Source organism: Stigmatopora argus, chromosome 5, assembly GCF_051989625.1.
Source record: "Stigmatopora argus isolate UIUO_Sarg chromosome 5, RoL_Sarg_1.0, whole genome shotgun sequence".
Lineage (NCBI taxonomy): Eukaryota > Metazoa > Chordata > Actinopteri > Syngnathiformes > Syngnathidae > Stigmatopora > Stigmatopora argus.
In genome coordinates this window covers 12,956,046-12,972,611 of record NC_135391.1, presented here as the reverse complement: position 1 = coordinate 12,972,611, position 16,566 = coordinate 12,956,046, and the positions used below count along the sequence as shown (strand labels likewise).

At 40.9% G+C, this 16,566-nt stretch overlaps 2 protein-coding genes across 9 annotated transcripts in view; one reads left to right on the top strand and one right to left on the bottom strand.

Annotated features, from left to right (window-relative positions):
* arhgef28a (Rho guanine nucleotide exchange factor (GEF) 28a) overlaps positions 1-16,566 on the top strand; it is a 32,840-nt gene that overhangs the window by 9,309 nt on the left and 6,965 nt on the right. For 4 of the 8 annotated variants that reach the window (XM_077600636.1, XM_077600637.1, XM_077600638.1 and 1 more), the window contains exons 11-21: positions 8,542-8,663; positions 9,082-9,431; positions 9,808-9,934; positions 10,241-10,352; positions 11,189-11,269; positions 12,619-12,661; positions 13,443-13,532; positions 14,064-14,187; positions 14,846-14,975; positions 15,126-15,181; positions 15,677-15,734. In XM_077600636.1, the coding sequence (XP_077456762.1) occupies positions 8,542-8,663; positions 9,082-9,431; positions 9,808-9,934; positions 10,241-10,352; positions 11,189-11,269; positions 12,619-12,661; positions 13,443-13,532; positions 14,064-14,187; positions 14,846-14,975; positions 15,126-15,181; positions 15,677-15,734 (1,293 nt within the window). Of the gene's footprint in view, positions 1-2,891; positions 3,099-8,541; positions 8,664-9,081; positions 9,432-9,807; positions 9,935-10,240; positions 10,353-11,188; positions 11,270-12,618; positions 12,662-13,442; positions 13,533-14,063; positions 14,188-14,845; positions 14,976-15,125; positions 15,182-15,676; positions 15,735-16,566 lie in introns of those variants that run through there. The other 4 variants (XM_077600642.1, XM_077600639.1, XM_077600640.1 and 1 more) reach the window with 4 other exon arrangements.
* The window catches only part of LOC144074296 (transcription factor BTF3-like), a 34,767-nt gene that overhangs the window by 17,264 nt on the left and 937 nt on the right, over positions 1-16,566 (bottom strand). The gene's annotated exons all lie outside the window — the stretch shown is intronic.

Genomic DNA, 16,566 nt, shown 5'->3' with positions numbered 1-16,566 from the left:
GGATGGCAATGAATGATGAATTACATCTGAAATGAATTGGGCATCCATTGCTGTCAGAGAAAGAACAGTCAAAGCAAAATCTTGGAATAAATTTCTGTTCAAATGCTAATAATTGAAAGCTTGCAGTGCTTCGTGTGTGAATGCGGGTATTGTTGTTTCAAGTGTGCATGTAGCGCCCGATCCATAAATGAGCTCAACAGTAGGAAACGTTTGACAAATAACATTTCAGCCCCCCTTCTCTCTTTGAGTTCTTGGATGCATGTCACTCTTTGTTCACCACAGTTGGAACACATGGAAGGGATTTTATAATATAGTGTGCAGCGTGCACCTCTATAACCAAAACGGAGTCATCCTACTCCTGCCAGCACTTTCTGGATCAAGAATCCTAACGTTGTGGCTGTAGGTGGCTTCCTTTTGGATCTCCAGTTGGACAGAAGGGGAAGGCTTCGAGAGCGGGAACATCCTGTGGGTTAATGATTGGCTTGATTTGCTTGGGCGCAGAGTGATGCCTGAGCCTAAGAATGTTGTGGTTACAAGCCGAGACTGCGGGCTTTATAACACTTGGCACCGCACAGCTGCAATTTTGACTTCCTGTGGCTGCTGTTGTTTTCCGTACTTTATGTTTTAGCCATTTCATTCTCTGCATCTGTGGGTTGGGGATATTCACATTTTTCCTGCACTGTGTTTGAACGCAGCCGCCTGTGACCTCAGACGATCTCTTAACTCATTCTTTGCCAGCAACGGGAATAGTCATCCAATTCATTTGATCTCGGAGGATAGTTATTACGATCTAATTGATAAAATCAATGGCAGCAAATTAGTAAAAACCAACAACATAATGAAGCGAAATAATAAGATAGGACACAACTTTGACATAGGTGCTTAACCCTTTTATATAGCAAGTGGTTAATTTTGGTCACCCAAAAGAATAACCAAATATTTTGGGTCATGTAGTCCACAATCTTAACATTTATTGTGCAAATGTCTCAATGACTCAAAATATGATGTCCATCGTATTGTACAAATATCTTGTTTCTTTTTTAACCAGAAACCAATTTTTTGACTTGAACTGAAACGTCACCAAATAGCCAGACGGAATCTTTGCCGTCAGTCCTTCAGCAATGAAAGCAAAGGGATGAGGAATTTTGAACGTAGCTGTCATCATTCCCCCCTGTACAGTAATTCCATGGGCTCGGCTTCTTTAAATTGAAACTTCAATGTAGAGGCCAGGTTAAATACACAAATAGCAATTTAAATTTGTTGTTCATGTGGGCATACTGGTTTCACATGAATACAAAACACACGTTGCCTTGTTTTCTATCCCTCATTCTACCCCCATCTTTGCCCTTCCAACGCCCCCCAAAATCAAACACCCAACCCAAAAGAAACACGCACACACACTATCCCCCAAAATACCTACATACACAAACAGACTCATTCACCCATTCTCCAATTCCCTCTTCACTAGGTCAGCATTTTAATGTGAGTTTAGTGAACAACCGGCAAAAGACACTTCGTCCAAGGGGGTTTTGCTTAATATGGCTGAAGAAAGAAGTCATGGTATTGCATGCATATGTTGTGTGCAGGCGTGTTAGGGAGGGAAAATGCAGTATGAGTGCTCCGAGGTGGCAAGGCGTGTAAGGGTATGAAAAAGGGGCCGATTGTGGCTGAATGGGGGTTGCCAAGGCTTTCCCGAAAGCTGTTTCCAGCAGCTTGTCGAGATCCCCCGAGAGAGGAGACGAGTGGTGTGAAAATGGTGTGTGTCAGTGGAATAGAGAGCAGGAGCAGAGAATTTATGATACAGATAGTTTGGCAGAGTGATAGCAGATAAAGAGTGCCATGCCAAAAATGCTAACAAGAGTCTCCGACCCCAGCTGAGGGATCTAATTGGAGGGCGGAACAAAAGGATTAAACCTCTTACAGACCTCACAAAGCTAGCATTAGTGTGCACCACTACATTGCCAGAGCATGTACTCTAACACGTTTACACAACGGTGGATGGCTTCGGTCACCAGAACTTTTGGATGCATTTTCTGTCACATTTCAACTGTTAGATGCTTTCTGGCATTCGGTGTGTGGGGTGGTGCTTACGGTGCCTTTGTGATTATAAAAGACAAGCACTCTTGGTGTCAGGTACTTGAACTTGGTTGGGCTCCTGTTGCTGTAAAGCAGGGAATTGTAATAGTTGAAATAGGGGGTGGAAAGGACACGGTGAAGAAGAAAACAGTCACAGCGCTCACTGTTGTCTCCATGGTGAGTCTGCTGACCTGGCAATTTGCGCCCCCTTTCCCTGTCCCCATAAGGGGAAGCACAGTGATTCCACGCTATGTTTTCGAGGGAAGCTCAGAGCCATTGGAGTGATCTCAAAGGACTACCTTCAGATGGCAAGTTTTGGGCTCACGTGGAGTGAATATCTTTCCTCTTGCCAGTATTCCTAGCCTTTCTCCAAGACAATCATGAACTCAAAGAGTTAATGATTTCTCCAGTGTCTGAGAGTCACCTCCACTCGGCTGTCTGTGCTCATGTTTGTCTTCTCTGTGGATTCTGAAGTCATTCCTATGTTTGACTCAATCCCCCCCCCTTCAGTCACTCTTTCCGGCCTGTCACTGACCCCCCTCCTACCACTTCTGCCTATACCGGCGTGGGTTCACCTCAAGTCTCTCTTTAAACTTTGTTCTGCGGATGAGTTAAAAGACAGAGAGCCATAGAGTTGGATGAGATCTAGGAAAATATGACAAAAAAAGAAAGGGGAGCGGGAGGACAGCAGAAGACTCCGTCTAAGTTGGACAGTTCAGAGTTTTAAAGGGGGAAGGGGAGGGATTTAGGGGGAAGGGTGGCTAGGGGAGACAGGGGGAACTTGCTGGCTCACTCCTAAAGTGTCAGTGTCTAAAGTAGGGCTGTGGAAAACGGAGCAATTGCTGCAGCTTCTCTGCAAGGTCTTCTGGGGTAGAGAAATGGATGTGAACTGAGGCTTCTTTTCACAAATCTTGAACTGGTTGAAAGCGATCACATCATGGATTCTGACTCAGATTCTCCATTCAACTACTCATGGCCGTCTTTTCCCAGGATGAGGATGCGTAAAAATTCTGGCAAAAAAGGTAAGGAGAACAAATTGTACGTTCTCAATGTAAAACTTTATTGTCACGTCACACTTAATGCTAGTTGTCACATGCACTGTTGTGAAAACAAGCTATTTCAAATCCGTTAATGTGTTGGACAGGTGTAATGCTTGGAATGCATAACGGTGACTCGTTTGCACAAATTTTCACGCTTAACTGCCTTATGAGACTTGTGTAAAACTGGCATAGATGTTCTTGGAGCAGTAATGTTAATTAAGAATGATGCCACCTCACCTACTTATTTACAAACGGTTACTGCGACAACACTATCAGTCACAATGAGACAACTGTTTGTTTGCTGGTGATGTAACCTGATATCTGACAGTTTGTTGTGGAATGTCAGAGGTCCTCACGAAGCTGATTGACTATATACTTTCAGACTTTCAACATCTTCAACACACTTTATTGTTTCATTGTGTTGGTCTACAGGTTCATGTACTAATTGTAGTACTCCATGATGTCCAAAACATACATGATAACCTTTTATAACATATGGCACAAATGTGATTTCATAAACCCATCAAAATTGTCCTCGAACACTGTTGCGTGTGTTCAAAAGAGTATGTTTTCCCAGAAAGAGAAGGTGCAAAGACAGCTAAAGCTCAAGTTACTGCCATGTCTGTGTCATGGCTTCACTCCAGTCATCTTTCCCTCATCTTTGACCATAAACCTCAGCAACACATCTCTAGTTATTGCATCTTGATTGAGACTGACACTGGCGAATTTTATGAAAATAGCCCGTTTGTATTATTAAGCCAAAACCAAGATAAAATCCACTATCAAAGCGGCCATATAAAGTATTGGCCAAGATGATTGGCTTTCTTGAATTTTAAGTGGACGCATGCCGTCCAAAGTTTGGACAGTGAATAGGTTCAGCTGTGAAAAGCACTTTGAGATTACAAAAATTCAGATAATAGTAGAATTTGAATTACTTCTGGAATAAAACACAGTGAACCTGTTCTACATATTAAATGTTCTATTACTTTAACTAGTAGATGATGGTTCCATTTTTTTACCACCAAATACTGCAGACAAGGCAAGATAAGGGGTGTTATTCAGAAGATTCTCGGACATAAAACTACACTTTCCCTTCAAAATCCATGAGGAATAATCCAATCAGAGAAATATTATGACTCACAAAATCATTTTGAATCCTAATACATGCAGGGGTGTATGGCAAAAGGTTCCAGATGAATTCTGCTAAAGCACAGTTTTCAAAGACTACAACCACAACTGGGGTACCTAAGAACTGAATCTAATATATTATCTGGACAGAATGGACAGTCTTGTCTTAAATGAGCGGCCCAATTAAAGTGTCTTGCCATACGAGTTGTCAATCAGACCTGTTGTTGTTGTTGCTATTTTAATTTGACGATACGCACTGTATGCTGAGGATGAACTCGGCTCAACTCAAAAGTTTTAGTTCCATTATTCTGTAAAAATAATCATAAAACAGAACTGCACATATAATTTTGCCTTTATGTCCGATACTTTGATTCTAACACGTAATTTGATGCATTAGGAAAGTCAACATGTACGGCCCTCTTAAGCAATGGATTTTTCAACTCAAATGGTGGGGCAACATATGGAAACAGATGATATAACAGTACTCACTGGAATACAGTATTTGTCGCTCCCCAGAGAACAGCAAATGTTACGAAACTAAATAAAGTTTCCATCCGCAGTTCATCAGTCTGTATTCTACTGCTACCATATTGGGGACCAAGGTGTGCGTAACAGAAATAGTTAGAGGCTAAATCCTAGTCTTGCAGGTCTAGCTGCTAGTGACATTGGGAGTCAGTTTTCCTTAGCATGCGCAGCCCCTGTTTGCACCCGTTACGCCTATACGTTTATTTCTTCACTCTGACGTCTGATAACTGTTTGCGTAAGGTTTACCTCCCTCTGGATCTCTTGGATCATCTGAAATGTAAACATAACAGTAACACGTAATGTGATCCTCGGACAGATTGCAGGTGTCGTTACTCAGTGGATTTGTGGATTTTGCTGCCGAATTGTTGTTAATGTATAAATAGCCCTTTGTAAACCTCTGAGTCCAATCATAACTTTCTCTGCCTTGATACTTTGTCTCCATTTTTAGACTGATTATTATTTTACTCCCTCTCCAATGGCTTTGGCATCTCTTGAATGTGACAGATGTTTCGTGCAGTGCTGAAGAAACTATACATAAACAGCCCCCAAACAGACTGAACCTTGAAAAAGAACCCTTGAGACAAACCTGCCCTTTTTTCTCCCTCTTTCCACCCTGCCTTCCTTTCGATGACTCCATCCCAGGGGTGTGCACAGGTTGAGGGGTCACTCTCTGTTTTTAACTGCCCTGGTCTGGAGACCGGTCGCTGACTGCAGTCTTTGTCTTATGTTCTAGAGGAGTTCCCTCACTCTCTTAAACCCTGCAGCAAGCATTGGCATTGCTACTGTATAGTGTTAATGCTTATTCAGGAACATGCTCTGAATATCACGTCCTGTTACATACAGTACACGTTCTCTGGGTGCAATCCTACACAAAAGTGAAGGGCTAATATGCATTTTATGAAACCTACTTTGAAATGGCAACATGCACGCAAACATCACTCAACATTGCGTAATGCGAGCTCTGTTGGTTTTTCAGTTATTCCCATGTTAACTAATGTTAAACACAGATCATAGCGGCTGACAGTAATGATCACCAGGCTGTGTTTAATGGGACCGAGGTGTCCCGATGATCCAGGCCACAGAAGCCAGCTGTGGCTGCAAATCTGGTCCAGCAGCTGAATAATTAGCACCTGCTGTCAGTTTTAAAGAAGTGTGGTAATATCACATGATCTTCATCTTGCAACTTTTTTTTAACCTCCACATAGCTAAACGTGTGAGCATTCAAAAATAATATCCATTCCTTGGAATATGTCCTGGCACAGCATTAGAAACAAATCACTACCACTAGAGTCTGTGTGAGTGTGGGCCTCCATAAATATTCCAAAAAGAACGTTTCAGACATTAAAAAAAAGACAAATAATAAGGTCTTCTGTATCATTATGCATAACAGTTAAGAACTCGAATGGTTCTTTAGAAGAGGAAGATTGGTGATCTCTCTGCTATTTTAGATATTCTAAAACATGTCCAGTTGAGCAATGATATCTTACTTATCCTGGAAAAACACAGCTGAAACCTGTCAGAAGCCTAAATTGTTCTTGCTCTTGCTATAAGTGATTAAAAAAAGTTAAATACAATAAAAAGCCTGGGGCAATGACATGCATGTTACAACAACTCTTAACTTGAAGTCAACCAAGGCGCTACAAAATATACTCAGTAATTATCAGTTGTCCCTCAGACTACAGGTTTGAAGCATGTCTCATCTAATCTCATTTTCTCAAAGCGCTTTATCCTCATTAGGATCGCGGGGGGTGCTGGAGCCTATCCCAGAGGCAGGGGACACCCTGAATCGGTGGCCAGCCGATCGCAGGGCACAAGGAGACGGACAACCATGCACACTCACACCCATACTTGGGGGTAATTTAGAGTGTCCAATCAGCCTACCACATTTTGGAATGTGGGAGGAAACCGGAGTACCCGGAGGAAACCCACGCAGGCCCAGGGAGAACATGCAAACTCCACACAGATGGACATGACCAGGATTTGAACCCAGGACCCCAGAGCTGTGAGGCCGACACGCTAACCACTCTGGTCACTGCCACTGGGCCACCCGTTTGAAGCATGTGTTTTATTCATTTCGACTAGATCTCGTGTGGGCCGGACCAGTTTATTTTAAGTCAAAAAACTAGCCGACTGCACATTTGCCCCTCCCATTCTAAATGGAGTGGACGTCTAGCATGTAAATAGCACTGAAAGATGAGCATCCACAGCCAGTTTAAGTGGATTGGAAATCTATCGTTGTCAATGGCAGGCAATGAGTTTATCCTGGTTTTGAGGGAATTTTCAGGATACTACGTGCCTGTCAGGCAGAGAAACCCCGTGGGTCGGATCACTTCTGGCCCGTGGGCTGTACATTTGACACCCCTGTACTGGGACATATATACAGATGTTCTGACAAGGGTATGTGTGATCTTTATATCATACAGATGTGTGACTTACTTACATCTGTACCTTTACATTTGATATGAATGGACCAAGAATCATCTGGTTCTCTCGTCAACGTCTGCTTGACTCCTTGTGGGTTCTCTGATTTATTGGACTCGCAGCCGACAGGAAGCAGAGCCATTTGCTGGTCTGATTTATTCTAGTCTATAAAGCTGGACTTCTTTTCTCCTACTGTGTGGCGCGAGCAGCTTGCAAACCCTCAGGTTTTGCCGTTTGAGTGACACCTAATTCCGTGTTTAAACGCAAGAATTTTGGGACAAAGTTCCTGACACGAGTGTGACCCACTCTAAATACAGACTATAAATCGAAGCATGACAATAACTAAGTTAAAAAGGCTGTCAATGTGGGTTAACACGATGAGAGTTGAACTGTACTACCGGTTGTTAATGTGGTTAGGAATTATTTTTTCCATGGAATGCCTCACTGAGTGTAAAACCTCTGCTCCTTGCTATGCTTCACCTCTCTGAAAGGAGAGCAGTGATATGGCTTTAATTGTAGTTTTATTCTCCCAAAAGTCAGTTTCCCTGATGTTAGTGAAACATAAAGGTGAAGCAACAGAAACAGAAATGCATGCTTCACTGCTAGAAGACTGCAGTCTATTATTTTGCCATGCTCTTTCATTTTAAGCATTAGAACTTTAATAGCTTGTTTCTAAAGAATGCTGTAATAAAAACAATACAAATGAAATAAACACTCGGTCCCAGATTCACCCTATATTGATTGGATACTGCATTCCGTTACTTATAAAGTAAGTCGACTGGTTTATAGACTAACACTTGAGAGAGAGCCTGTGTAGTTTTTCCAGAGAATTTTGCTTTGACAAATTTAGTAAAAAGCTCTTTTTATGTGTTCAAGTGAAGTAAGTATTCTCGACCTTAATTATGTTTTCTTTACCCATAAATTTAACCAATAGTACTGCCTGAAGTCATTCCCAGAAATAGTGTTTGGAAGCTTTGTTTTGTAGTGTGTTTTAAGAGCAAAGGTGTTTTCACACAGCAAAACCTGGCCTCTACTCACAGTGACTCTACTGTGTAGAAATGGTTCCCTTCAAAGCTGCTGTGTGCTGACTGGAAGCTATCTTCCCTCCACCGACACGCCAAAGGCCGGGTGTGGGAAGAAACAAGCATACAGATGCCAAGGCACAACGCTTGACACACCCATTCACGTGTGTGTGCAAAAAGCCTTTGAGACTAACACACACGCATACTCCTATGCCGTCTTGGACTGCTGAACTACCCAGGAAGTCTATGTCACTTCCTGTGTTTGTGAGGGGTTATTTTGCCGTTGCTGTAGAAACCAAGGATAATATTGAAAAATTGCTTCCCAACAGAAAAAAGCCAGTCCGTAGGCGAGAGCCAAGCCTCGTCCCCAACTCTCGCTGCTGCTGCCAGGTTGTCGGCGATGATCCACGGGAAAGACAGAGTATATGCCAACGCCATGGTGGTGGACCAGGTGAGAAATCCAGTGAAAGTGTTTATTCTGTAATGTCTTGATTTATGTTGTAGGGGTGAAAATATATTGTGCTTTAGGATTTTATATTGTATCAAGAGCATGAGGAAAAAGTAAAGATGTCTTTCGCAGCTAAATGTTCAAGGTTTAAAGTAAAAACATGTGTTTGTGAGCCCACAGGGTTGGGCTGTGGTCGTTGGCATTTTTCAGCCAGCTGCAAAGTGTGTACTTCTTTTCTATATGCAGGATGCACTCTTTGCAAATATTGTCCAAAATTTATTTATTTTTTTTCTCCTCATGCTCCTCAAAGTAATTTTTGACACAAGAAATGACACACTGGCTGATGAAGTTATTAGTTTTGCTTGTTAAGTTACAAATAGATTGATGTACTGCCTACATATACTACATTTTTCAATTCCAGGTGGAAGATGTTTCTATTAAATACCGCTCTCGCCCCGTGCCTGATGTTGGCAGCTCTTGTTGGGAGCCTTTTAACGTGACACCGCTTGACACAAGCTCCTGTCTCAAAAATCATCACCCACCCACGCCACAAAACAGCAAGAGGGGTATCCGAAGCCTGGTCCCAGAGAAGTCCATTGTCTCTCCGCCTTCTCCCTTTGCTTCCCCTCCATCTTTCCCGCCCTCCCCCCTGGCTTCCGCCTTCCGTTTGTTTGAAGGAGGACAGAAGCGACAGCCGCCAAACAGACTTCCAGTCTCTCCTCCTTTGAATGTCAGAAGATGCAACTTGACGGCGGCGTCCCGAGGTTTGAGGTATGACAATAATGATGATTTTTTTGTTAAATATAATATAATTCTTGCTAGAAAATTATAACTGTATCCTAGCTTGGTTGCTACAATTGGAACAAACCCAACTTCCAGTAACAATAATGTTCTATCGGTGAAAAAAATGCATTTTAATTTACCCCAGAATTTTCAGTCCATTTCTAGTTTTAAGTATGACAGAATGATTAGAACATAGCAATTGCATTGGTTGGTGGTTTAATCTTTGTGGAGGGTTGTATTCTATTAAAATGTCAAGTCATATTGTGGAGCTGAAATGTCACATTTATGCAGTGTATCACAGAAAAACAGCATTTTCACCTTCCTTGATCATGGAAGTACCTTTTTTGTTCTCGTATGTCACCAGTCCTAGTCTTGAGTGTGACAGTGGGGAAGAGGACATACTGGGCCATCCTTACCCCTGCTCGGCTTCAAAGCGGCAGTCCCCAGACTTTAACCAGTCTCGCTCTGACTGCACACAAAAGCCCAATCAGGTATTGTGTACTTCTCATGTGATTCCTGCAAATACCTTCACCTTCTATTACACCTTGGCCCTGATACGATCAAATGTCAAAGTGGAACGAGACACAAAGTAGAGCCTTTTAACTGCTGGCTGATCAATCTTTTTAAGTTTACCCCTAAAAGGCCAATATAGCCTACAGATATATAAACTCCAGCAACAGCTCAATGCTGTGTTAAAAGGTCAGCCATATTGATTGGGTTTTTCAGCAGTATGCAAAAATGCTCTGTTCTCAGGCTGTATGCTTGCTGCCCTCTGCTCTGTCCCTGCTCTCATCCAGAAACCAGAGGAAGGCGATGTTCGACTGCGCTCGTACTCATACTCCTCCCCCAAGGCGAAACCCTCGCGGCACTTGCTGAACAGAGACGCCACCATCGCTGACCTAGCTGAAGGTGAGGGGATTCTCCACCTTTTGCTTCTGTGACCTCTCCGTTCTGCCTAGAAAAACCTGGCCAGATATCGGACACCCCTCAATTTTTGCGACAGTCACATTCCAGGCCAAAGCAGCCTTACTGCTTTTTAACCACAGATGCCCGTTGTCATTCATTTGGATCCTTCATAAAATTCTCTATTATTATAATTTCTTATTTTATTCTACTAGTATTATTGTTTCTTATATTATGTCTTTTAATGACCTTTTTAAACTTCATTTTACCTCTATTTGGAAGCAAAAACAACAGGTGAAAGATTTTAAAATCTTTTTCAAAGTTTGAGATAGAGGGTTAAAACGAACACACAAAATGTACACGTTGGATATTAAGTCTTAACACACCTCAGTTCAGCTTTTTTAAATTTTGTTTTTAATTGATTTGAGTACGGTAGCCTGGCGGATGAGTGGTTAGCGCGTCGGCCTCACAGCTCTGGGGTCCTGGGTTCAAATCCTGGTCATGTCCATCTGTGTGGAGTTTGCATGTTCTCCCTGGGCATGCGTGGGTTTCCTCTGGGTACTCCGGTTTCCTCCCACATTCCAAAGACATGCATGGTAGGCTGATTGGACACTCTAAATTTCCCTTAGGTATGGGTGTGAGTGCGACTAGTTGTCCGCCTCGTTGTGCCCTGCCATTGGCTGCCCACCGATTCAGGGTGTCCCCTGCCTCTTGCCCGGAGTCAGCTGGGATAGGCTCCACCACCCCCCACGACCCTAATGAGGATAAAGCGGTTCAGAAAATGAATGATTTGAGTACATGTGTGAGTGTCCAGCATTAAGGGCCTGAATTATCCTGTGTAGATGGTGCACTCGGCAGCAGTGGTCGTTCTCTACTTCAGGCTTTATCGCTCTCTAAATCACTTTCTCGACTCAACCAAGTTAGTAAGTACATTGGAAAGTACCGAGATGACGATGGCGGGAGTTTCTGTGGACTTTGAAGTTTTTACTCACAAATTCATTGGCTGTCATTGATGGTAATAGACATCAAATTGATCTTAATGACAGAGACAACACCTCATGTTCATCCCTGCAGGAATTGATAAAAACAGAATTTCATTTTTTCTGAAGTGTAAAAGGAGAAAAAAGTGGCCAGGAAGTGGCTGGTCGGCATCAATTGGCAATGTCCGTCCTCCCAGTTACAACTAATTGGACATCTATTGGGGTCAATGCCAGCCAATCAGTTAATAGGGGAATATCTGGTGATGATCAAGAGGTACACAAAAGGAACCATGGTATAATTATGGTGTGATCTTGGGTATAAACTGCATGAAGATATATATATATATATATATATATATATATATATATATATATATATATATATATATATATATATATATATATATATATATATATATATATATATATATACATATATATATATATATATATATATATATATATATATATATACATACATATATACATATATACACATATACACATATACACATATACACATATATACATATATACATATATACATATATACATATATACATATATACATATATACATGTATACATACACACATATATACATATATATATATATATATATATGTATATATATATATATATATATATATGTATATATATATATATATATATATATATATATATATATATGTATTATAGAAGTCCAGTAAGGATTATCTACTCAGTGTTTTGCAGCCTTTGAGCCAAGGCACATATTTAAAATTTGAAAATCTCATGGCACATTAAAAAATGTCCTGAAAATTAAGCGGTCACGATTTAAATTTTATTTAATGTGACTTGGAAAAGTGTAGTTCAAGTGTGGTTCAGAACCCAACTATTGTCACACAACTATAAATGGTTTTCAATGCAAAATCGCATTTTAAATATACTTTCTCCAAAGCCTGATGTCATGAATATTTTCAAATTAAAATCATAACTACTACCAGTAATTAAATGGAAAAAAAACATATGGCCTTGGAGCTTGGGTGCAGGCTTTCTTTGGGGTTTTTCCTTTTACTTTGGCTATTCTATTTTTAATATCGTTTGTTTCTCCTTGACAAAACCCTGGTGCCATGTTTGGTATGGTGTGGGCGTACTGTATGGTATTCAGATATTTTCACTATCCTGCCAATGGGATAAAACAATTTCAACCTCTGGCCTTGGGTTTACCCGGTTTGTAATAGCTTCCTTCCTTTGAATGACATATTTATTTCATACTCACTCATTTCTTTTCTCTGACACTCTACATTTCAGAGCAGAGTGTTCTGAACCTGACTGAAACATCCAAAGAAAAAAGGTAACCGCCTTGGCATGAGCTGAGAGGAGATTCACTGGACTGTGTAGGGCTTTACTCAGATGTCAAAACATACCTTTTTAGGCACCATTAGTCTGCCGTAAGAGATTAGTTCTGATGGCTTTGCCTTGATGCATACAGTGTTTGAGACGTCAGTGTTTGACCTGTGTTTGGGGTCTGACGGGTCACGACGTGACATACTTCCTGTTGCAAGCCCAGAGCGAGCATAGGCTCTGAGTTTAACCTCAAAGTAAATAGCAACATCCCTGTCTTAACACCACATGTAGAATATGAAGGAATTTGCTACACCTGGTGAGCTGCCTTACCATATGCTTCATTTAAACTATGCACCAATTTTGTTTTGTTTTTTGTCTTTCACAGTGCGTATTAATATTTTAAGTTGTCATTGTTTACTGTCACAGACTCATTAGTCATTAATACACGTTTCCCCACTAATAGCATGCATCGCTTCGAGAAGAAACCTTTTAGATAATCAAATCATGCAATCATTTACTTGTGGTTTAATGATTGAATAAACTCACAGCCATTCTTTCCGTTAACGATATTAGAATTCACCCACTAATAAATGGCTTACTAAAAAAACGACTTGTGGTTACCAGTGACGCTGGTAGACGTCCAATCTGCTTTGACTGGGAGTTCATTTAAGATGGATTAGCCATCTATCGCAGTCAGTGACAGCCAATGAGCTAACATTTTGAATGTCCCGTTGAAGCTGCCCTTAAAAAAACTGCCTGATTTGAGGTGTGTTATATTCAACATGCAGGGCTTTGGGTTTCCGTAAGAGGGCCCAATCAGCAGAGGAGGAGAGCAGCGCAGCGCTCCAACACCTTACCCTTACAGAGTTCCTTAAAGAGTACGTGTTCACCATAGCGGCCTCACAATCATGCATGTGTGGCTTATTCTTTTTTTTAACGTAGTTTTACAATATCTTTAGCTTCATTAACCACACCCGTTCTGCACATATAAACATCCTCTCTCATTTCTAAAGTTAGGCCTTTATTAGTTTGTCCGTCATATCGCATGTCATTTTCTTCTTCACGCTCTGCCAAAAATGTTTGTCCTGTGTCGAAAGGAACTAATTTAAAGTTGCTGCTAATAGTTCACTTGTTTTTAAATTGCATCTCGCCGAGGTCATGCTATAAATAGTATCCACTAGAGTCCGGAGTGACACCCAAGCATGCCAAGCATGTTATCGAGAGCAATGGTCTGTAGAGCAGTGTCCTGGACGACTGTCTGGACATTCTTTCATCTCAGCATGATGCTCGAACTCCAAGTTATTAAATCCGTGGTTGTAGTTAGTACAAAATACTAATATTGTGTATTTTGGATCTTGGCCTTCACAAATGGCACTGACGAGAGCTCTGAAATGTTTACACGGGAACAGGATTGAGGATGAAGAGTGGGACAAATACATCATTCCATCCAAAGTGGAGTCAGAGAAATACAAAGTGAGCCGGACCTTCAGTTTCCTCAGGAGCAGGATGTCAAGCACACGCAACAAAACCAAGGTGAAGACTTTGCCGCCATGGAAACTAATTCCTAAAGCCTTAAATTTCAGCCCTGCATTCATTAAGCACGTCCATGCGTAGCGCTTTACACCGCAAGCAAAGCTGTAAAAGGTTTACCATCTCTCCGACAGGCCGACTCGGAATTCCTGCGCCGGGGAGCCGTTGTCTGCGCAAGGCGGCAAAAATTCTGTCTTAACAACAGCACACGGAAACTATCCTCTTATATAATATCAGACCTCCTAGTGCATCATATGGGACCAAAACACATTTCGTAGTATACTCTCCGTGGTCACCACATGTGTTTCAGAGCACGATGCCATGCGAGCACATGCGCACGACTCGTTGAGCAAACAAACATGAACTCTGAGTCTTCCTTGTACAGTTTAATAGGAAAATAAACATTCCCCGCTCACACACAATGGAATCCCCCCGAATGCTCTCCCAAGGATGAAGCGCCACAACAGCAGAAGCCGCAGACCAGAACAAAGTTAACAGAGAGGCTCACTTAAAGCGCATTATCCCAAATAACACCACTTCAGCAGGTGTATCGCAGTAGGAAGTTAGCCACTTCTCTCCTTGTTTTGCTTCGACGATTCGATGATCTGGAGTAAACGTCAGTGACAGTAAAATTCAAGTTGTTTACAATGTGTCTTTTCAGGTTAAGGATGGAAAGGACAAGAGCGGAGCCATGAATGGACATCAGTTCTTTCCCGCTTCGCCGTCTGGTCCTTCTGTTTGCGTGGTTTGCGATAAGCCTGTTTCTGGGAAGGAGCTTCAGCAGTGCTCCAGTAAGTATTCTGCTACACTGTTGTTCTATTAAGTTTGGTTTAAATATCTGAAGTTTTGGTCAGAGATCAAGTCAACTTTCTTTCTCCTCGCGAAGTTGATATTGATGGCCGCTTACATTAACCAGGATTTTTCCCCTTTATTGTCTGTAGACTGTTTTTTGAACATCCACAAGAACTGTCGAGACTCTGTTGCATCATGCGGAAAGGTAAAAATCATTCACTTCATCTGGGCTCTCCAAAAAAGGAGCATCACATATTGCCTGCCATTGATATCGACATGTCAAATCCATTAGCCCCTTCCAATTCAAATGGATTGGACATCCATCGTGAATGGCCCCGAAATGTCATTGCTTTTTGTCTCCCTTTCTTTCACTCTACTCCAATGCCTGTCAAAGGTTGAAAACTAAATAAGAAATAAATCAGTTCCTGCCTCGCAGGCTGGCGGGGAGGCAGTTGAAAATCCAGGAAAAATCAGTTCCAACACTCGGTGACCAAAGGAATTCCTGGAATGATGTGATGTTTCGAACAGTGAAATATAAGACCAGCGACTTTGTGCTTGTTCTTTTTTTTTAATGTGCCTGCTCAGTTCTTAGATAATCCATAGCGATTCATTTAGAACATCCCAATACTTGTTTCATATTAAATGCGGTAATACTAGCATGCTGTCCATCAACTTAAGTTAATATGACATGTTTCCTCAGAAGCTGCAGGAGAAGAATGCGTTGATGATGAAAAGCAAAACATTGTCTCTCCCACAGAGTGAGTCAGAAATGACGCGTTCCCTCTCTCGGCTCCCTTGTTCTCTGTCTCACTTGTTTTATTCATTCTATTTTTACCTGTACTCCCTGGTGTTCCTGTTTTTGAAACTAAGCTATTTACCCTGTTCTCTGACTCACCTACATGCCTCCCGTTTGAAAAAAAAAAGTTAAATTTTAATATCCCTCAGTGGGGGATCCAGTCTGTATAAGCACAAGGGCGTCCCTTAAAGTATTCACAATAGATACACAGTAGTACGTATAGTGAAAATATGTACGTACATATGCTTTATACTTTGTAGAGATGTTATGTTAAAGTTTTCATTTTGTGTACTGTTTTTAATCTTATATACGTGTATGTATATATATATGTGTATGTATGTGTATATATATATATATATATATATATATATATATATATATATATATATATATATATATATGTATATATATATGTATATATATATATATATATATATATATATATATATATATAGTTGACTCTGCATTGAATATTTTGTAATCTTAAGATTTAAAAAATCTTTCTATTGGAGAAATTGGTAATGCTTATCAAAATCTGAATAATAATTGGCTTCATTGTATGTGTATTTTTTATTTAGCATTTTTTAAAATTGCTTTAATTTTTCTCACTAGGGTTTTTCCCAAGAATTATATATTTTTCACTTTTTGTTATGGTTCACTCTCATCCAAAAATAAAAAGAAACAAATTTGAGTTTCTACCAAATTCTACATGTAGCATACAAAAAAGACTACGTGACAAACATTTATGTATTAAAAATAACGACAACAATTCCTGTATCATCTGCATCCCAGTG